At 38.1% G+C, this 24,348-nt stretch overlaps 1 protein-coding gene across 1 annotated transcript in view; it reads right to left on the reverse strand.

Moving 5' to 3' along the window:
• LOC128380378 (LIM homeobox transcription factor 1-beta-like) overlaps nucleotides 1-23,917 on the reverse strand; it is a 73,479-nt gene extending 49,562 nt beyond the window's left edge. Inside the window, exons 1-2 of the mRNA XM_053340180.1 lie at nucleotides 23,794-23,917; nucleotides 22,060-22,246 (exon numbers count right to left, since the gene is read on the reverse strand). Coding sequence (XP_053196155.1) covers nucleotides 22,060-22,246; nucleotides 23,794-23,917 — 311 coding nt within the window. The remainder of the gene's footprint in view (nucleotides 1-22,059; nucleotides 22,247-23,793) is intronic.
• Nucleotides 23,918-24,348: the final 431 nt, after the last annotated feature.

Below are 24,348 nucleotides of genomic sequence, written 5' to 3' on the forward strand. Positions count from 1 at the left end.
ACTGCAGTATAACTGCTGTGAACCTGGATAAATATGTGGAGGGAAAAGAAACTTGGTCACATGTCCTAACATATCAGTTATCACAAGGTGACTTCTACTGTGTTTATATATACATCACTGCCAACAAAAGAGTTTTTAAATAAGTGCAGCCTCATCATTTGTGAGCTCAGAGATGAGATGAGGGTGGAGATGAGGGTGTAGTAGGACTGATGGCTGCATCAAACACTGCATCAAAAACTCTGTGTCATGACTGTAATGAAGTCAAACTTGGCCTGCAGGGTTAGGGTTAGGGCTGTCTGGTAAATCTGCTCGTACACTCACTGTTAATCCAGTCAGATATGTCAGCTATGCAGCACCACAGCTGTGAGCAGACAGGTGGAGGGTTTCAAAGTGGAGACTCGTGTCATCACAAACAGTCTCTAAGAGTACCATGACTGATATATGTTTGTTTGTTTATTTACACATATAGAAAAATGTAAAATACACAGTAATAATAAGTAGAGAGGAATATGAGGGAGAACTGCTGAAAAACCCTCCAAGGATAGTTTCATCTGTTAAAGAATGAATGCAAGTATACATTACATCATCACTGCCAGACTGAGAACATAGCTTTATAATAAAATAAAGTTAAACAAAAACAGTAAAATGTATCTATTATATGAACATGAAATATATGTATTGGACTCATTAAGTAGGACAGTACTGGTTAGTAAATAGAAGTGATTTCAAGGCTCTTATAAACTGCTGTGGGGACAAGTTCACAAAATGTGAGGGTCATACATCCCATATTTTGGACCCTCTGTATAAAATACTAAACTGAGACAGTGAAGGATGGAAATGAGGAAGTCTCAGAAAACAAGAGCTATGAGTGGAATGAGTGTGAAAGTCCTGAAAGAAGAAATAAAGACTGGATGAAACAATTCATAATCACAAAATAGAATCTGGAATATTGGACTTTTTTGTTCATAGAAAAATAATGACTTTAAATTATTTATTTAATTTAAATATTAATATTTTACCATTTAGTCACTGGGAAGAATGTGTTTGATATGTTTTTCACTAACATACAAGTGTGTAGTTAAATGTGTCAAGTGTATTATCATTATTATTATTATTATTTTAACCAATGGAAGCACCATAATAAAATAAAAATGAGACCCCCCCCCCCCCCACTTCTATTATCCTTTGGAATGAGCCATCCTGTCACAGCTGGCTGGGTAAACATGAGCATGCTGTGCACAAGATGTCACCTGACAGTAACTCTCTTCCTGCCATTTGCTGCCACCAAAACAAAGTTGCCAAGTGCAGCTTTAAAGGGATAATACCAATCTTTTATCAAATATACTCTGCAAACAAAGACACACCTTCCTGTTTGACTGCTGCACATCGCCCACCATTGACTGTCAGCTGAGACACACTCAGCACACAACTAAATGTTGTCAACTCAGAGAGGCATGATAAAGATGAACAGCTTATGTCTCACTCTCATGTGCAACATTTTACTTGTACAAATTCTCTCTGCTGATTTTAGGTGGAGGGCAATGAGATCATCAGATCACTTTTTTTTTATTGTATTTTATATACTATTATAGCTTTGTATTGCTGCTGTCCACTCCCTGTTTTACTTGAAGAAACAAGTTTCCTCTTAAGCCATAAAGTATTACTACTACTTCCACTATCAATAGGTTTCACAGTACAGTATTAAATAACCATAAAATACAGTGTAATTTTTTATTATAGGTGAATAACTATATTTGGCAATCTCTGTAAACATCCAAACGAGGCTCTCCATGCCTCTCTGTGAGGTTGTACATACAACCATTTTTTTTTTTTTTTACTTTTTGTTAAATGATTCACCCTAGACCAGTGAGGAACCATATATGGTCACTTCATTGAACTTGTTTTGTAATATGAAAATAGAGTTGACATTTTGAATTTCACAGTATTTCAATGAGTGTTCTATAAAGGGTTAAGATAGATAACATGCATAGCATAGGATAGCCCACTGGCTTGCCAGTCACTCACACTTTAAAGTCTGTGTAAAGTAAGAATAAATATGTGTTCTGAGTTTGACATACCACAGAAAGGTGTGTTGTTAACCACCCTGCCAAATTTGAATGATTAAAAAAATTGCCAAATATATGAAATTAGGCTTCAAAGTTGTGTAAAATTCAGCCTCTTTCTCTGCTACCAAACGCTGTGGGAGTGCCCGCCAAGTCTGCTGAAACCACGCCCCCTACCAAGTGTCACCTGTCAATAAAAGTCACCACTTCTACCAGAAACATGGACGCTACGTCTGAGAGCTTCCTGCGGCTAACTCGGCGGCTAACTGGCTAACTGTAGACTGTAGTAGTTGTATTGTATGCTGAATGTATTTATACATCTACAGCAGCAGGAGTGGGTTTATGCTTTTTTCAGACCCGCCCACTAAATCCTGAACACAGAAATCTTGAAACACAGTTTGTGAAGCCTAGCTCCACAATTCAAATCTAAATGGTTGAAATGCTTTTTACACCTTTTTTAGAAATACATTTATGACCTATTTAATGTGTTTAGAAGAAAAAGTCTGAATTCACTTTACACGGTCTTTAAAAATCTTTAGTATTTTTGACTGACAGATCATTTGTGTTACATGGCATCATTGTACTGATCAGCTGTATTAATTTAGCACACAGTCAGGCTAACGTATGTACATCATGACCAGTGACTACTGAGACAATACAAGTGTCAAACACCAAGCCAGCAGGCTGTGTATTACATCACATTGTGCTGAAGTGTGTATGTGTGTGTAACAATAAGGCCTCCAGAGAGAGCCGGTGTGACTCCCATGGTAACCACTGAGTCACCTCAGGGCAAAGGGCCTCTTATTGACACAGCAGTGGAATAAGTTGGTGTTGGCAGACATGAATCACTGCTGTTCAAGCCGTGTGACGCTCTTTCATGTGTAGCTGCTCCAGCTTTATGACCTGCTACTGCAATCATTTACACATGAGCTTTATTCAACAATAATAACACATATCTAAACATTCCTGGCAATTGTCTGATGCAGAGCAGCGTGACGGAGATAACCCTGTTAATATTACCTAAAACAAGCAGAAAAGTATGTATGAGAAGATATCAAAGGGAAACAGCACCTATATTTAGGTCCTGATTACAGCAGCAGTGATGGCAACCATGCTTCTCATTCTTATTGGTTATGTATTGTATCATGAGTCATGAGATTTCAAAGTGATTAATCAAGTCTGCTTAATTTACTTATAGACCTTCACATATTCTATAAAGTGTTGTTTTGTTTTAACTTATTGACATTACCTTACCATTACCATTGTGTGGTTTATGTTATAGATTTGATTGATTTTGATGTCAATCCCTTACATTATTTGAAATCTTTTGGTTATAAATTAGATTTGACCCCCCCCCCCCCTTTTTTTTTACACGTCTTAAAAATACATACAAAAATATAACAAATACTATATATATAAAAATATGTATATGTATATATATATATATATATATATATATATATATATATATATATGTATATATATATAAATATGGAAAGTGCTACAGTCTAATAATAGCAGTCAGTTACTAGAAAATGGAAAGAGAAAACAAACAGTAATATAATGAACATGTTTGTTGTGTGTACAGTGTTGTTTGTGTTCATGATTTTATCACAATGTTCTATGCTTTTACTAATTTACTTATATACACGGTTGGGAAGGTTACTTCAAAGTAATGTAACTTATTACATGTGATTACATTACATCTCTCAGTAACTGTGACAGATCACATTCATTTTGTAATTACTACTTAACACTGTTACATGGAACTAGTTACTCTCAAACACTGAGTACTAAATATCTTTCTTGTCTGTGTTTATATTTGATCATTCATGTCTTCCTGTAATTGAATCTCTCTGTAAAGCACTTTTTCAATATTATTAGATTTTTTTAATGTGTCTACAAATAAACTGACTTGACTCAAAAATTCTCAACTTGTAAAGAAAACCAAAAATTCTTGCACACACAAATACACCATTCTATATGATTACAGTGTGAAGACCAAACGGTTGTGTTACTAAAGTGAGTTTAAGAGACAGAGAGTATGATCTATGCTTTTCTTCCTCTCAGTAGAACTGGCCACGGCACTGACTGTCAAAATAAGGGCATAACTTCAAGTGAAACATTTAACATGACTGATAATCTGTCTTTGAAAACCATCCAGGCTTGATTGGCCAGTGATGCCGTCCCTCATAGCAGGTTAAAAACCACTATGATTTGTCACAGTGGTGTCACAGACGTTGTGTGTTCTGGCTACAGAGAGAGCGTAGTGTATGCTGCAGTAGAGATTACAGACATCTGTTTGCCCTCATGATTAAAAAAAGGGGAAAAGATTCATGCAAATGATCCATAGCAATGTAATTAGGCAAGGAATATCAATGAAGTAATTACTGTTACAGTTCTGGTGGATAGACACTGACAACACACACTTCCTATCCATTCCTCCTTCTCCAGGGAGAATCACACACACACATATATATATAACATATAGGAGAAAGAGAGAAGAAAAGGTGATATAAAGGAGCACAGAACAGGAAAGGAAACAACAGAGAATAAAAAAAACCACAGTGTGTGTTTGTATTTGTGTGTGAATGACTGAGGTCTCCTCTGAGAGCAAGAAGCTAATAATGTGGACAGCTTGGAGCAGGCAGGTTTTTGGATGAGCCCTTGGGGTCTTGTGTCGTCTCAGCCTGCTAAATGCCAGCCAGATTCCCAGGAGAGGCCTCCAGCACCGATAAAACGATTAAACGGGAGAAAGCAGAGGGAGGGGGGTGACAGAGAAAGAGAGAGAGAGAGAAAGAAACATAGCCAACCAAAGACTGGAAAACATGTATCTTTGTCAGAGCTCAGAGCTGCTATTCTCTGAGCTCATGCAGAGAGAAACAACCAGGAAGAAAACAAAAGATGAAAGCAAGAACGCAAAGAAAATAAAGAAAGAACGTTAAAGTCAAAGCCTTACGTTGTTACAGAAATACTATGAGCACTTTTATCTTCATATTCTTGTTTTCTTTTCAACACGTTTTTCAATCCAAATAAAAACTAGGATGTTTGCTTTCATTCAGCCAGCATCACTGTCTCATTCTACAGCTGAGCTTTAGCTGCCAGATGAATACTTCCATCCAATCACATCCAGCTTTTATAACCCTATAACCAGCCAACTTCCTGCTTATGTGACAAGCTTATGATAGTACTGATGTAAAAATGTAATGTCCATGTATGTGTATGTTGATTCCTTTTCATTCTAACTGTGTGTCCATTTATAAAACCATCCGTTATCCAGGCTATGGTTAGAGAAGTATCATGGTCATGGTTAAAGGAACACAACTTTGACTGTAGGAATGAGATACAAGCAGACTTTCTACACCCAACCCTCCACCCTGTCATCCTCCCTGAGAGCTTCTGCACCACTAAAATCATGTCTTCTTTCAAATGACTTCTGGCTTCCATGTTTCTGAACTCACAGAGCAGAGGCAAAAAAAATCACAACAAAAGTCTCATCTCAAGGCAAAAGTTCCCTTTTAACAGGAAGAAACTTCAAGCAGAACTGACCAGATAAGACTGTGATGTTCAGATACAATGCTTGTTTATGGGATTGTGTCTTGTGATCCTTTAAAGACAGTGTAAAGTGAATTCAAACATTTTCTTCTAAACACATTAAATAGGTCATAAATGTATTTCTAAAAAATGTTTAAAAAGCATTTCAACCATTTAGATTTGAATTGTGGAGCTAGGCTTCACAAACTGTGTTTCAAGATTTCTGTGTTCAGGATTTAGTGGGCGGGTCTGAAAATCCCATGATTAGCATAAACCCGCCCCTGCTGCTGTAGAGGTATAAATACATTCAGTGCACACTACTACTACTACTACAGTCTACAGCTAGCCAGTTAGCTGAGTTAGCTGCCGAGCTAGCTGATGAGCTAGCCACCGAGTTAGCAGCCGAGTTACCCGACGAGCTAGCAGCTGAGTTAGCAGCAGAAAGCTCCCAGACGTACTGTCCATGTTTCTGGTAGAGGTGGTGACTTTGATTGATAGCTGACACTTGGTAGGGGGCGGGGTTTCAGCGAACTCGACGGGAACTTTTTTTAATCATTCCAATTTGGCAGGGTGGTTAACAACACACTTTTCTGTGGTATGTCAAACTCAGAACACATATTTATTCTTACGTTACATAGACTTTAAGTCCTTAGAATAAATGACCAGTGCTCTAATTGTTTTAACCCTTACATACTGTTTAGGTCAAATTTGACCCGTGTTGACGTTTGACAGTCTATAAAAACACCACAAATGTCTTTTATTCTGAACTTTGTACATAAATGAAAATATTTTAAATATTATACTTTTGTATAGATGCTACAAATGTTTGTCCATTGAGGCTGTTCTGGGTCAAATGATCTCTGTATCTATTGACATGTGTTTTAGTGAAATGAATAGTTCATAGTTTTAATAAGGATTTCTTTTTATGATGTAGCAGTGAAGACTGATGGCTCTAATGGTTATACAATAAACCCCACACTTCCATAAAGTTATAAAATACATTTCCATCATTATTGCTATGTTATATTTTCATGTCTTAGGTCAAATAGGACATGATAATGTGTGATAGGAGCTGTTTTTGGTGTGAACATGAATCAAGGTTTAATCACATTTATTGATTAGTCAGATCGACTATTGATGCTTTCGAAACACATCTGTGGTTCAACATTTGGTATAGACACTTTTTATGAGGGGAACATACTGCAAGGGTTTAAAATATGAACAGTATGGAAGGGTTAAAGGGACACTCACATTCTTTAGGTGTGTGTGTGTGTGTGTGTGTGAGTGTGTGTGTTCTTAGAAATCAGTGCTATGCATACATAATATGCAATTCACTTCATGAACAGTGGGGGCAGTATATCACACTGCACCTCCTCTGAGATGCCCCCACTAACCAGACCCCCCCCCCCCCCCCTTATTGCACTGAGCCAATAATATAATAAGAAACAGCAGACACACTGTTTTCCCCCCAAACACCTGACATAGTGACACATCTATGCCTGAACATCACACAAAAAGCAACAAATAACATTACAGTGTCACAGCAGTGTGAGGTGTCAGTGGGGGCTACATCAATCACAGTACTCTCATATCTTAAAGACCTCAGCTTTGACCTTCCATACTTACTGTATTAGGTTTCATACAATGGATTTTGTCATATAATGAAGGATTATTAACATTTCGGGGCGATCAACCTGACTTTCACCATGCTCTCAGCTATCATAACTGACATCAATGATGACCAGACCTATAGAAATAAGACTCAAGTTGTAATAAAGCAGTTCAATGTGTGAAATGTGCCAGTTTGTCACAATGTAGGAGAAAACTGTACTGGACTGTATGCACAAAACCAGACGATCAGCTGAGGTGGGCATGTGACTCTAAAACAAACCAATCGGTGGTAGAGTGTGGGACATATAAAAACAGTGTCCACACTATGACGTCTGAGTGTGTGTGTGTGTGTGTGTGTGTGTGTGTGTGTGTGTGTGTCTCATGTTGTTGTGAGGGACAGGGAGGGTCTGGTTCTTATTTTCTCTCTGGCTCGTCAGCGATCATAAAAATAATTAATTTAACAAACTCTCCTGACATGCTTGTCCTGCCCCTCCCATTCACTAGAAATTTGATGGTTGTGGTCTACGCAACACAATAGTTCTGCTCCTTCAACCCTGTGCCCTGCGCCTCCACCAACCCCCCCACCCCCACCCCCAGTTGCTCGGTGGTTTGGCTCTACTGCTGTGGCTCAGTCTTTGATCCCCGGGGCCCGTCATAATTCTGCTGCATAAACGCCTTCATGTCAGGGACACTTTTAGAGCCGCAGTCCTCCAGTGCTCAGACATTGATGACGTGCAGAGGTGGTGCTGGCCTGGAAAGCGGTATTCACAGATAAAACTATGAGCCATAAAAAAAAGGTAAAAGCCACAGACCAGACAATGTTTATTGGTGACTGACTTCTACTCAGACCTAACCAACACCAACGCAGAGGTACACACAATCCCAAAACACTGCTACATGATACCAGATTGTTGCTGCGGTTGAAATTTCCCCTTCTGTGTCATGTCACATCAATTAGTCTTATTAGTGAAGAAATGTAAAAGCATTCTGTTATTGTTTCTACAGCATATGTAGTCATGATAACAGACTTCTCTTCCTTTTGGAACAGGATGAAGTTGAACATGGCTTTAAATTATTTTGTTGACTGGTGTGAGGCTTCACATCTGAACCTGAACACTTCTGAGACCAAATAACTTGTCTTAGATTTTAGAAGTGATGCCATCTGGGATCAGAGGAGAGTACAAGTACCTCTGTCTGATTATAGATCATTAGCTCTCATTGGACCAATGCTTTGATACCATTTTCAAAAAGGTTCAACAGTCGGACTAGGCATTGATATTATATCAATATTGTGATATTTTTTAGTCTTCTTAGATTTTGACTATGGTAATATGGTGATATAGAATACGTGTCTTTTCCTGCTTTTAAAGGCTGCATTATAGTAAAAATGTCATTTTCTGATCTTAACTTAATGTTTATATTATCTGCCTTTATCCACTTAGTCATTATATCCACATTACTGATGATTATTTATCAAAAAACTCATTGTGTCACAGGGTTGGATGTAACAACTATATATAACTGGGATTAACATGAGCCTTGTGTTTATTTTGTTATTTGTTGATTTGTGAAAAATGATTTGAAAATTTTGATGTAAACTATGAAAATCTGAATTTTCATCAGAGGGCCAAATATTTTTGCTGCAGGGCCGAATTTGGCCCACGGGCCACTATTTGCCTACCTCTGCTCTAAGCTTACATCATAGAAGTGTTTATGACAGTCAGCTATCATGTTGGCATGAATATAAGAACAGTGGGAGTATTGCATAATGATAACAATAATTATCATAGATTGGGCTTGATATTATTAGTGGAGTTTACTGACTTTAAATGTGTGTAGCCTTAATCCTCATATACTGTTCATATTCTCTTCATATTCTCTTGACCTGCTCTAATAATCCCCTCAGAAAAAGTGTTTATACCAAATGTTGAACCACAGATGTGTTTAGAAAGCATCAATAGTCGATCTACAGCTACTTATAGTATAATATTATTAGTATAATACTTAATATTTTCATTTTTGTGCATTTTTGGTCACTTTAGGAAAAGTAATCAAATTTCAGAATAAAAGACATTTGAGGTGTTTTTACAGCTGTTAAATGTGAAAACGAGTCAAATTTGAAAGGTTAAAAGAAGTTCTAGAGGCATGAGTCATTATAGGTGACTCACAGTCAGGTTACTGATTCCTTTTACAGCAGGTGATGTTGGGCTTCCAACCTGTTTCCTACAGTAAGACATTTCTGTCAGAAACACTTGCATGAGAGGATGAACATTAGAAGTTTAATCGTCTAACCACGTGTATCTGGCAGTACAGGCTGTGCTGCTAAATGTGCTCCCTGGTAGATCCAGGCAGCAGTGCTCTACACTGTAGAACCCAACAGACACATATCACTGAGATATGAGAGTGTACAATCAAGAGGTGCTATCATTAAGGCTGCTAATAAAAAACAAGAAGAGCAGAAGGCTCAGTGTGACTGAGTGTGATGGCAGTACCATCACACAGTACCATAACTAAAGCAATGCTTCATGTCTGCACTCACACATTGGACCTCATGCAATCATCACATATTTTCATCATTAGTGTAATCCTGTAATCCCCTAAAATGATCATATACATAGACAACCTGATCTGCTCTGTTTGAGAGTGTCATTCACAAAATACACTCCCAAAGAGTAAAAAGCACTTCAGATCCTGCTGTCACAAACCAGCAGATACATTTCTGGAACTGTTAGACAACATGAATCCATCAGAGCAGCTGTACTGTGACATGAAAAGCATCTTTCTAAAGCAAAGTGTACCCGTGGTGCTATCGTGGAGAGATGGTCATGTGACTGTCAGAGAATATTACAGCCTGCAGCAGCTGCAGCAAGTATCCATTCTTGTGAAATATGAAATCCATTTCCTTCTAACCGAAATACTTTCATCAATATGTCCATGTATTTAGTCCAACCAGGCAGGGAGTTCTGGTCCTCTGCAATGAGGCCAACGCGAAAGTACTTAGAACTGCATTCTATCAAAAGGCCCCCAGGGGGCGACCGTTTTGGTGTCAAAAGGACTTCCGTCTCTATACAAGTCAAAGGAGAATTCACCAACTTTTCACTTGATTTCTAACCTCAGTAAACGTTTTCAAAATGCGTTTATGGTCTCAATCGCTAGTTTAAAGCCTTCTTCAATGCAGTATGATGTTCATTTGTGATATTTTGGCCTCCCTGATTTTATATTTGACGATAAAGCAGGGTATGAATTAGGGCGTGGCTACCTCCTGATTGACAGGTTGATTGCCCTATGTCCTATGTAAATTATACTAATGGAGGAAAATGAGTGTGACTTATATCAAGAAAAGTGAACAAATAAATGTTTAAATGTTCAGATGAAGCCTTCTACTCATGTCTTACAAACACACAGACACACACACACACTACAGTAGATATTGAGCAGCAGCACCTTCTTCCAGTGTCTCCTCCTCTTCCTCAGCAGTGTTCAAACAGCTCTGATGTGTGTATGAACTCATGATTAATAGCGCGTATTGAATGACCGAACGCAGCTTCATTATCATTGTCTCAGACTGACGAGCATGCATCAAAGACTGCCTGCGGCCCCTTCATGATTTGTAGGTCTCTCAACTTTTTAGAGGGTGTCTCAGTGTGGTAGAGGAATGCCAAGCTGTTCTGAGGTCAGTGGGAAGAAACACATATCACTTCCTAAATGGCTCCCAACACCTGACCTCGTGTAGTGAAACAACAGGAAGCTGACTGTATGTAAAGGTAAAGTGTTATCATATGTATCTTCAGCCTTGAAAGCTAAGAAACTGCCCATTTTATGTGTTTTGGTTTTTATTATGGGGCCACATTCATATCAATTATTTTCAACTTCATGTTTGGTTTTTCAAATTTATTTATTTCAGTTGGTTGTTTCCTTTTTTTGTAAGTCTTAATGTAATGGTTCATATATGAGACAACATTTCATGGACTTTTGTATGTTGTGTAATACCAGCAACACACATTTCCTTCAGTTATTTAGTATTGATTAAATTTAAGAAAATATATTGTGAGTGCATGCACACACACACACTCACACACATCTGTCTTTCAGCAGCCAAAAGTGATGTTCTCATCTTTCAGTTTGACTACAGTAAGATGAGAACATCACATAAACACACTACGATCAGCTTGTTTCACTTTTCACAGATGTACCTTGACTGTCTATTGAGATCCATTTGTCTTTGTAAATCACCGTACAGATCCAACTGGAGCTGCTAGTCATTAAAGCAGCAGAACTTTATGATGCAGATTTGACACAATGTAAAATAAGAAGGTGTAGTTTCAAGTTGAATATCAGACATTCTGCTGGTTAAAACTTTTCTTCAGTTTCCATTGTATTTGCAGAATAAACATTACAAATGTTCCACATGTGTTATTTTTACCTCATTAAAAAGTAAAGTCTTAAATGTTGGAGAAACTGTGGTATAGTCGGGGATCATACTCATATCTTCTGGGATTGCCCCAAAATCCAAACATTTTGGAAAAGAATCTTAAGAAGTGACATCCTCTTGGACCCACTACTGTTCTTATTGGACAAAGCACCTGAACCTTGTTTTAGCACTGATCAGCTCTATCTAATGCATATATTGTTGATGTAGCCTAACCCCCTCTGCAAAAGCACAATCAGACACATGTACCTGATGGAACATATGACTGCCCAGTTACAGCTAAAGTGCCTAGATTTATGAGGAGATGGTCTCCTATTATTCTTTAGTTAAGATTTTCTATGTGATCTATGAACCTATGGTGTCATTCTGACCCTGTGCAGCATGAACCTTACACATGTGTGGAATGAAGCCCAATCTCAATGTGATTTCTTTTTGTTCTGTACAGTTAAAGACAGTGTAAAGTGAATTCAAACATTTTCTTCTAAAAACATTAAATAGGTCATAAATGTATTTCTAAAAAAAGGTGTAAAAAGCATTTCAACCATTTAGATTTGAATTGTGGAGCTAGGCTTCACAAACTGTGTTTCAAGATTTCTGTGTTCAGGATTTAGTGGGCGGGTCTGAAAATCACTGCCACGTTACATAATGCGGCGATGATTAGCATAAACCCTGCTGCTGTAATGGTATAAATACATTCAGCGCAGACTACTACTACTACAGTCTACAGTTAGCCAGTAAGCTCAGTTAGCCGCCAAGCTAGTAGCCGAGCTAGCAGCTGAGTTAGCAGCAGAAAGCTCTCAGACATAGCGTCCATGTTTCGGGTAGAGGTGGTGTCTTTGATTGACAGGTGACACTTGGTAGGGGGGGGTTTCAGTGAACTCGGCGTGCACTCCCACAGCGTTTGGTAGCAGAGAAAGAGGCTGAGTTTTACACAACTTTGAAGCCTAATTTCATATATTTGGTGATTTTTTTAATCATTCAAATTTGGCAGGGTGGTTAACAACACACTTTTCTGTGGTATGTCAAACTCAGAAAAAAACATTTATTCTTACTTTACACAGACTTTAAAATTGCCTGTTAATATTTATGAATGGCATCAAGTTAAATAAAGTTTTATGTATGGATCAATCAGATATATGGTGTATCTGTATATATATCTATATATGTATATCCAGTATGAATGTCAGTAAGCAGACTTAGACAGTAGCTGTATTCTGACTACTGAGCTGAAAACTCCTCCACAGCTCCCTGTACTCCACGTCCTCCCACTGTTTCATGTTGCCTCTTTTTGAAGTCAAGATGGGGTCAGAGGACCAGTAGCATAAATCACTGCAGTTAGATGATGTTGGAGACTGTGGGAGGAGGACAACCTGCGGCTGCCAGGGCAAGAGTCTGGAGAGGCGATGAAACCCAATCTGCAAAGTTTTCACGAAGGCTTGTTTTTCTAGTGGCGAGCTGGGCCGTTGATCAGCTGTGGTATCCAAACAGAACAGCGCTTTAAGGAGCTCCCACTGGTTCCTGTGTTGTTTCTTTGGGGTTGACTTTGTACACCCCCCTCCCCTCCTCTTTTCTTTGCCCCCTTGTTCCCAGGGGGATGGAGCATATTTAGAGTCCTGGACAGCCTGCTGTGCTTAAGGTCCAGGATTACTCCAAGATCCTCACCTGCAGGGGTCTCTGCTGTGATTAATGCTCAACACACCAAGTCCTCTGGTTTCTAATAAAACAAACCTGCTCATTTTTACAATGACACATCTCACATACCTCTTTGTTTAAAAATGAAAAATGAATAGTGTACACAGAGGGCCAAGGAGCACAATCATTACTCTGTACTACAACACTAATGCTTCTAAAGACAATACTTTCAACCAGGGAGCAAGATGTGTGAAATGTGTGCATACAGAAATCTATTCAGTCTTTCAATGAATCTCAGTATCCAGATTCCTGAGATTCTCTTCTGTAGTTAGAGATCATTGGTGGAGACCAAATCAGGGCTAAAAAGAGAATGAATACTGAACATACATTCATTGGGTGGAGGGAATGTGACTGCTGGATGTGTAAATAAGCTACTTTTTGCTAATGTGTTTGCCACAACAGCTTTATAAAGCCCTACCCACAACTAAGGGCCAGATCCATAAAGAATGGACCCACTAGTGCAGTGGTTCTCAAATGGGGGTACTAGTACCCCTGGGGGTACTTGAAGGCACTCCAGGGGGTACATAAGATTTTTAAAGATATATATAATTAAAAAATAGCATCAATTCAAAAAGTCCTTTAAAATGAAATGTTCATTTATCAATAATTGAGTTCATGAATTCAGTTGAAAAACATATCTTTATCATAATCCTAAAAGAGGTTGATAATTATTTTAAGTTAATTTTTTTCCCCCTTTAGTTATTCTGATATCTTTTTATTTCCAAATAGTTCAAGAGAATGCAATATTTTACACAGTTACAAAATCAGACAGTAATGACACAGTTTTTATTTCTTTTTTTCAACCAAATATGCTTTGTGTTGGTTAGGGGTACTTGGCTGAGAAAATATTTCACAGGGGTACATCACTTAAAAAGGTTGAGAACCACTGGTGCACCCACTAACAGCAACTGTGCAGCATTTACACCTGCAATCTGCTCCGTTTTGCACTAATGATATGCCGGTAACAAACGCGCTCGTAAAGTTCTGCAGCCAAGTGCAATTTGCCTTGTTTTGAGTCTGTAAGTGGAGAAGTTTTCAGTGTTTCAGGATTTTCCCCACACTGCAGCACACAGATTGGTCCATAATGAAAACTGTAGAGAACACAAAAGCCTCAAAATTGCACATCTTTAATTAGTAGGGATGAGTGCACACACACGCACACACACACGCGCACACACACACACACGCACACACACGCACACACACACGCGCACACACACACACACACACACACACACACGCGCACACACACACACATACACACACACACACACACACACACACACACACACACACACACACACACACACACACACACACAAAATCACAAACCAACTTTCATGTATTTTGCTTCTTTTACTATAATAAAAAATATGAATGGGACTCACATAGGTGTTAATGAATGTTTCCCGGATTTCACAGAAATATCAAAAACATCAGTAGTGATGTGACACACAACCAGCTGAGGACAACAAACAGCTGGCTGTGTGTCACATCTGGCTGTAGCATCACACAGCAACACACACACACACACACACACACACACACACACACACACACACACACACACACACACACACACACACACAGCAGAGCAGTGGCAACTTCATTAACAGCAGATCAGACAGGATCTAATGGTGACACATTTACAATGTGTGTTGTGCACAGGTCTACTCAGGTCAGCTGTTTTAAAATGAGGATGTTTGTAATAAAGCAGAACTTAGCTGCAAACACAACGAAGAGCGGAGAAAAGCGGCCCCCAGCGAGTTGTAATGTAATCTCTATGGAAACCTGCAGGCCAAGTGCCACCAAAAAAAAAAAGTTGAAAATAGTTCAGTGTACAGTGAAGAAACCCTGCAGCCAGTCAACACACTGAACTGTCTGACATGATGACCTATGTTTCTAATCATTTCTTTTTACCCAAAACACATAGAAGAAGCTTAGTGTGACTGTTTCTGCACATCACATACTGTAGAACAACATGTACAATGATAGTGATGCAGTAAACACAAGCTGTATGGACAGAGATCAGCTGTCTGTTTGATGAGATAGTAGAGTTGCACGTGGGTCAACGTTTGGATATTTCTGCCTCAAATTCAAACCCAGCACACACACACACACACACACGTGATAAAACAGTCTGTTTATGTCAGGCACGTCTGTGATGCACTCACAAACAGGCAGAGCAGCACCTTTTACTCCAATACACCAGAGTAACAGCTAGAGCCATCTCTCTCTCCATGGCATCTCTTATTAAGGATTTCCATTATTTATAAAAAATAATTTTCCAATTGAAAAAATAGTTTAGCAGGATGACATCTATTTGGTAACCTATCTCACATCTTTGCACTTGATTTCTGTGCTGTACAGCAAATTTGAATTGATCTCAGATAATAAAACAAAATGCTGTAGTGTTTTCTAGTAAACTGACAAATATCTCTACTGAACTGAATGTTACTATCCTTAATGGCACACCGATTGAAGGAGAACCCTTTCATTAATATCTGGCTGTGATTCAAGAAACATTTTAATGAGCTGGCTTAGTCTAAGTCAAGTTTGAAGTTGTTCAACCCATTTATCCGTTATGGAATATGGTGATGTAATATATATGTAGAGAGTAGAGTCAGAAAGCATTTAGAGATGCATTAACACATTGTTGCTTTTGGTCTTTTTCATGGAATTGACAATAACAAGCATGATAGGGAGTGAATATGTAAAACTCATCTGAGGAACAGCTCTCCTCAGATGAGTTTTACATATTCACTCCCTACAGACATCAGCACGAGTCTACTAGCAAAAAGCACACAACTGATGACAATTAAGACTATTCAGCCAAATACAAGTAAGTAAACCGGTCCAATAACAAGAGGTTAGATCTACATGAAACACTGAAGCACTGAAAAGACCGTTTTAATGGGGACTTGGGGATATTTAAAATAAATAAGATTTGAAAAGCAACCTTATAATAAATTTTACTCACCATATATAACTGCATTTGTCCTTGTAAAAATATTTTTAATACATATTTGGTTGATTCCAGGTTGTAAAAACATCCTTATAAACCTACAAGTTACAGAGTGGTAGATATGACCTGCTGAGCTTTGATTTAACTCCTGACTCACTCTCTTTTATTGCTAATAAATACATATTTTTCTCCCTGAATAACTAAAGAAGAGCAGAGGAAAGGTTTAAGCTGCTGTATAAAACACAGAGGCCTGATAGAAATCCTCCCATCAGTATCTGTGAAGCTGCTCCTGAGCTGCACTTGATTAAAAACAACATTTAATAAGACGATGGCCAGTACAGTAAAGAGTCCAGAACGCTACACACTGCAGCACACATATATACACAATAACCCTGTTTAGCATTTGTAAGCAGTATATATGTACAAGTATGAATGCTTTCTAGCTCACTGAAATGCAGCTGTAAAGAGAAATAAAGACATTTGAAGTGATGTATCTGTCATCTCCTCTATCAGTCTTCCTGTGAAGCTGCTGTAACACATAATGAATCACAGTTGTAACCATTTCAAACGAGTTAGAAGCAGGCTGAGGCTTCAACAAGTCCTCCCAACTCAACTACAAACCACATCGTTTGTCACGCGTAGCATCATCCGATCCGCTGCCGCTATCAGCAGGACGACACTGTTTGTCACTTCCCTCCAAAATGGAAACAAATGAGTGTTTATGAAAAGCGTTTTATTCTCATCTGCCAGCACGGTAGTTAAGCTTCCTTTAGCCACCGACTTCTACTAATGGTGTTTATTAATGAATTTCCTGTGGCTGTTTGTGTTTGAGTGGAGGCCTGTGGTGTGGAACCAGGAGGGTCAAGAGACTCAGCAGGGGAAGTGAGGGGTGTGATGTGTGTGTGTGCGTTGGGGGGGGGGGGGGGGGGGGGGGGGGGGGGGGTAAAAGTTGTACACACATCTTCACATTAATCTTAAATTACAAATGCACTGAGTCTGTTTGTGAAGAATGGAAATGTATATGAAAACTGAAGAAAACACACACACACACACACACACACACACACACACACACACACACACACTGACACAGAGAACCATAACCCTAACCCATACACATCAGCAGAGCAAACAACTGCATTACTGATTGTATTTCATTTATAAAGTGGTTTACTTAACAAGATAAGAAACAATGATATGTGAATGTTTGTTATATTTATTCATTATGTACTAATTTCTAATCATACTAATACCTTTTATATTAACTCATGCACACACTTTATTATAACACCTGTGCAATCTAATGCAATCCATCAAAACAGCACCTTAAAAAGTCTTCCTCATATTTTGCACAATATTACCCATAATGCATATATATTGTAGCTGATTTTACAGCCTCTGTTCATGTGTGCTATAGAGGTTGTCTAGATAACAGTGAATGAGTTTGCTATAGCTGTAATGCAGCACTCATAGCTACACACTCACAACATCAACAATCAATAAAAATAAATATAAACTAAATATTTTTGAATCAAACTTTGGAGTCTTTTACATTTTAAATTAACAACTGAGTGAAAAATACATTTGGAAGATTAGATTTAGGGCATTTTGAGGATGAGGTGAACAGAAGTCCAAAAATGGAAAATAAAAGCATTTTAGCAGTTTGAATGGTTTCTCCTTCATAATGAGCATGACTTCTATCTACACTCATCTACATTTAATAAGAGAGCAGTCAGACACCATCAGACACATTTCATTAATGATCCTCCTCTGACCGTTCACTGCCTCTTTTAACGGGCTAGTTCCACTATTAACAACTGGAGCATTCATTTGAAACACAGCTTTGTCTTTCAGGAATACACACTCCCTCCTTGTTTGAAACTCCTAATAAAGCATTTCTGCAACCAATAAGTGAGTCACGCCTAGCAGAAGACTGGCAAACTAATCTCATGATTCATTTGTATTGTTTGCCATATATGTAAAGCTCATGTCTTCCTGGAATTAAAGCAGATTTCTATGTAAATTCATATTTTACATTATTGCCCTTAGTGAACTCTCTCCTTCTCCACGTTTATCTTTTTTAACAATAAAGCACTTTAAAACTGTCATTTCCCATTCAGATGATAAAAACTCCTTTTATTTATATCAGAGTCTAAACCAAACTCCAGCTGGGTCAGACTGACATTACAGGTTGCTTTTATGCTTTAAAGTATTTTTAAATATTTTAATGATCACCTTTAAGAGCCGTACGGGATTTGCTCCTCTGGTAGGTCTTTGTTAGTCGTTCCCCGAGCGAGACTAAAAACCAGATGAGACGAGACGCTGGTGAGTATGGCCTCCTCATATCACACCTGCCTGTACTCACTGCAAATGCTCTGTGCTTTTTATTATAGTGGTTCTCATTATTTGATACGTTCAATTGTATTTTATTTAATGTGCATTTCTTGCTTTTATGCTTTATGGGGACTATCAATGGAACCCCCCAAAAAAGAAGAAAAAAAAGACAAATATGAATTTTCCAGGTTGTAATCTGAATCCTGTTAGAGCTTTTATTTAATTGTTATATACTGTATGAAGTGGGGAAAAAATATTTAAAATTTTCAGATTTTTTTTAAAAACTGCTGCAACTTCAACCATGGATCCTCACTCTGAAAAGGTTTTAAAATTCACTGTTTCCTCTGAAAATGTAAGCTGTCTTGTCTCAGCAGTGTCATGTTATAGAAGCTATACATGTTGCTTGTTGTGGGTGAGTGAAAGTGCAGCAGTGTTACTGATGGGATGCTTCACTGTTTAAAGACAGTGTAAAGTGAATTCAGACCTTTTCTTCTAAACACATTAAATAGGTCATAAATGTATTTCTAAAAAAGGTGTAAAAAGCATTTCAACCATTTAGATTTGAATTGTGGAGCTAGACTTCACAAACTGTGTTTCAAGATTTGATTAGCATAAACCTGCTCCTGCTGCTGTAGAGGTATAAATACATTTAGCGCACACTACTACTACTACAGTCTACAGTTAGCCAGTTAGCTGGCTGCCAAGCTAGCAGCTGAGTTAGCAGCAGAAAGCTCTCAGACGTAGCATCCATGTTTCGGGTAGAGGTGGTGACTTTGATTGACAGGTGACACTAGGTGGGGGGGGGGCGGGGGGGGGTTCAGCAGACTTGGCGGGCACTCCCACAGTTTTACACAATTTTGAAGCCTAATTTCATATATTTGGCGATTTTTTTAATCATTCAAATTTGGCAGGGTGGTTAACAACACACTTTTCTGTGGTATCTCAAACTCAACACATATTTATTCTTACTTTATACTATATACTCTATACTTACACGGGCTTTAAAGCAGAGCAGCAGTGTTACTGATGGGACGCTTCACTGTTTAAAGCAGTGAAACTGGACAAAGGCTCTTTAAGACAGACTCACAGAGAAACCCAGCAGAGAGATGAGACTGACAGTCAGACGGCCTGCTTGATAATGGTGATCTAATTCCATCATATTGTATAAACACCATTCACATATCAGAATACTGCACACCCATTAACTGTAGTGCATATAAAGATGGATGTCATGAGCAGGGGCGGAGCTGGGGGGGTGGGGTGTGTGTGTGTGTGTGTGGGGGGGGGGGGGGGGGGGGCTTTTGGGTGTTCAGCCTCCAATGTTTTCTCAAAAGACCCACATCATCTTTATTTTTTATTATTAAAACTGGTTACTTCATTCTGAATGTGAAGATTAATATCAAATATAATATCAATTTAATGTTTTATTCCCCTTTTGATATAATTCATTATTGTTATTTACTTTTTTCTATGTGCACTGTTTTTTGGAAAATTGTTGATAAGGACCAAAATAAATCACTACTACTATTCAATAGTGTCCTTTCTGTGGGTGATATGAGCTTAGCCCCGGATCTATTCAACTCCTAAATCCAGCCCTGGTCACGACAGCTCCCCAAAAGTGAACCACCTGCCCCCTGGTGGCTGGCTGCAATACAGGTCACAAGTCCCACCCCCTCCATGTTAGCGGATGGGACATAAGTTAAACTAAAAAATCAAACACATCTTTTTTAAACATGGTTTCTGTCTTATTAAATAGTCTCACTGATGATTTCTCAAGTGCTCATTTTTCTGGTAAGTTTGTTTTCATTTAACAATATAAAAAGAGGATATGATGTCATAATTGACAATAGCGACAGCCTCTCAAAGCTGCTTCAGGCAGTGGAAAGGTTGAGGGGCGTGTCCCACAGTCCATCATCAACACTGGCTCGTAATGACATCACACTAACAACATGGCCACTCCCACAAAGGAGATATTTAGGCTTCACTTATATAAATACACTGTTGCCAATAAAGTTGGAATGAAATATTTTGTACTTCTTCTCATGATATGATTGTGACAATGTGATTTATTATTGATAGATAAAGTGTATATATTCTCAAGATTGTATTGATCAATCTCATTATACCTGGTCAAATGTGATTACTGATGTGTATAAATAGAACATAAAAAGAGGAATAAACTAAATTATTCCAACTATACGGGCAACAGTGTACTTATATATAACAGTGTACTTATATCTAGCCTGTCACCGGGCATACCACTGTAGATAGATAGATAGATAGATAGATAGATAGATAGATAGATGGATAGATAGATGGATAGATAGATGGATAGATAGATGGATAGACGGATAGATAGATGGATAGATAGATGGATAGACAGATAGATAGACAGATAGATAGATAGATAGATAGATAGATGGATAGATAGATGGATAGACAGATAGATAGATGGATAGATACAGATGGATAGACAGATAGATAGACAGATAGATAGATAGATAGATAGATAGATAGATAGATAGATAGATAGATAGTGTTATTGACAGGCTCATTTTAATGACATTTATAGTTTGAATTAAATACCATAATGCATGAAAACCTAATGTAAAATGATTTAACCCCCCTCTCTCACTTGTACTATAACTCAACCAACACACTGATGCCATTGAGTGTTTATATGGTTAAAAGTCACCTGACCATCATCAATCAATCAATCAATCAATCCCTGTATTCAGGATTAGATTTCAGTATTGCACAATTTTCATGTTTGACAAATTATTTATAAAAACACATTTTTAATCTCCTCAAACATATAATTAATATCAATGCACTACGGTATATATTTATGTTTTATTAATATGCCATATCATGAATACTAAGCCTTTATTTAACTCTACATTAAAAAGATGACAAATATATCATTATTGAATCATTAAAAGGGTCAAATTCACATTTCGATTTTGTATAAATAAAAAAGGCAATATTTAAAATGTGAGCATTCTTTGACTGACTTGTCTTATATTACTACAAATTAATAAATTAAAACTACTAAAGTTATGGAAATTGTCAAATAATTATGAAATAGAAACTATTAGTCTGGAGTCATATGTAAATATATATCTGTCTTTGATGAGCACTGGGCCAGAACAATTACTACACAATATTTCTTTATCATTTTCTTGACACAATACGGTTTTTTTTGGTTTTTTTCAAATCGCTCTAAAAAAATGTTTCAATATGAAACTAAATTGTTTTGGTCAGTTGATTGAATTACACGAAAAATGCTTTAAAAATGTTTTGTTTTCTCTTCTTTCTTTTTTTCCAGAGGCCGTTCATGCAGACATGCAGGCCGCTGCAAGAAGCACTCTGCCCGCGTGTGCGTGTGTGTGTGTGTGTGTGTGTGTGTGTAGGAGAAGTGAAGGACTTACTGCTGGTAGTCAGTCCTACAGTACAGTTTGGAGTCTCTGCAGAAGCAGGTGGCGGTGAGCGGCTGCTGGCACGCGGCACACTGCAGACACTCCTCGTGCCAGGACGCGTCGTTGACCCGCATCAGGAAGCGGTCTGAGATGATCCGCGTGCAGCCCTTACACACGGCCTGCTGGAGACAGTCACCACCTGACGGAGAGCAAGAGAAACAATATGAAACGCACTGCTTCTGTCCCTCAGGTAGGTCTAATAACATCACAGTCAATATTTACCTGCAATAATGATATGTGTGAGTTTAATGATCAGGATTATGATGAGTGTGCATATTAAAGGCTCAGTTCATCCAAATAAGCTACATGGAAAATATTTCCTCTCTTCCTTCTTGTCATAGCTGTGTTCAGTCTGTAATGGTTAGTTCAGTGAATGATATGTGAGAATAAAAGATTCTATACTAACTTGTAAATACAGTGACAACACGTTACATTATGTAGCTGTGTCCAAACCTGAATAAATAAAACCACAAGTGGAACTCTTGTTGGAACTTGTTTTGGATGAAAACATGAATAATCTGTCGTATTTAATATAAAGTATAATATTCCATCAAGCCTTCAGTGAGGGTCTCATTGGTCCCTCGTGTTGTTTTGTTTCTCTTTAGTCTCTTGAACGTGTCATCAGAAGAAAAGGTCTACACACTAATAATCATATGAGCTGACTGCACTGCCCGCTTTCTGTCCTCCTCATTATTTCTGCTCTTCATTGGAATAAATAGAAAATGTAACATTATTACATATTTGCACTCATAATATAGCCTCTCAATTAATTAATAGAACAACAATCACCATGGTAACATCACACAGTAAGTTATATATTTTCATATAGGACTAAATATTAATTTACAGTATCTCACAAAAGTGAGTACACCCCTCACATTTTTGCAAATATTTTATTATATCTTTTCATGGGACAACACTATAGAAATGAAACTTTGATACAATTCAACAGTAAATCTATAAGCTATACAAGATGTACATTTATATCAAAGTTTCATTTCTATAGTGTTGTCCCATGAAAAGATATAATAAAATATTTGCAAAAAAGTGAGGGGTGTACTCACTTTTGTGAGATACTGTACACCTTAGAAAACTTGGGTGGAAGTCTGTGTTAGTCTTTCCACAGACATGTGTGATGTGATGCAGTTGGATGTATAAAAATGTATGTAAAAAGAATTGAGTTGAAATAATAATATTATGCCTATAATTAATATCCCTGTTTATAGTCTACATAAGAATTACTATTTAGACCGATATTAAAAAGAATTTTAAAAATCAAAAGCAAATAGTAAAATAAAGAGGAATCAGCGTGAAACTATTAAACATAAAACAGACTGTTGTTTTCATTTAATAAGTGTTCTGATTGATGAAGTTGCAGAACTCAACATAACAGCAGTTTATCAATTTAAATTTAACATTAGAAAAATATATATAGTAAAATAATAGACCAGGAATGATGTAAGATTATATTAAATGAATAGATTAAATAATTAAAAAAATGGAATATTCTCAACTGACTGCTGAATTTCTCTCCGCCATTAAAATAAGAAATGAACAGATGAACAGAAGGAAAACAGAGGCAGAAAAATCAAGTTAACATCCTGAAAACGTGACAAAAGCGTCCAGTTGTGATGATGACAACATTCCAGCTGTGGCAGCATTAAAACTAAAGAAGAGTACACTCACCGATCATTCTCTGCACACAGCTGGCTTCACGCGCACCATCGTTCAGCATCTTTAAACAGGCCGCGGAGTGATCCCCGGCGGACACGCGCCTCTCCGCGCGCAGCAGACCTGTTGCAACTTCCATAAAGCGCGTGATTTGCTGCTGTGGGCTTTTTCTCACCTCTGAATCCCCCACACAGAGAGAGAGAGGGAGAGAGAGGGAGAGAGAGAGAGAGAGAGAGAGAGAGAGAGAGAACGGTGCAAAAAAAAAGAAAAAAGAAGACGGAGCAGGAAGAGTTGGTAAGATCCGCAAAGTTACAATGTGAACAAGTGAAAGAAGAGAAGAGAGAATCAGCTGCTCGTGTTAATCCAGAGGTGTGGACAGAAACTGCTCCAGCTGTCCTCAACTTGATGTGCCATCGCGAGTCCGAGTGTGTGTGTGTGTGTGTGTGTGTGTGTGAAAGAGGGGAGCAGACAGGAACCCTCCCCCTGCATGCTGCCCGCAGTCTGGATGGATCCGCCTCCACAGAGCTGCTCCACACTGCACAGCTTCATATGGTGGAGGTTTAATATGCA

Source organism: Scomber japonicus, chromosome 19 (assembly GCF_027409825.1).
Source record: "Scomber japonicus isolate fScoJap1 chromosome 19, fScoJap1.pri, whole genome shotgun sequence".
In the NCBI taxonomy this organism is placed as follows: Eukaryota; Metazoa; Chordata; class Actinopteri; order Scombriformes; family Scombridae; genus Scomber; species Scomber japonicus.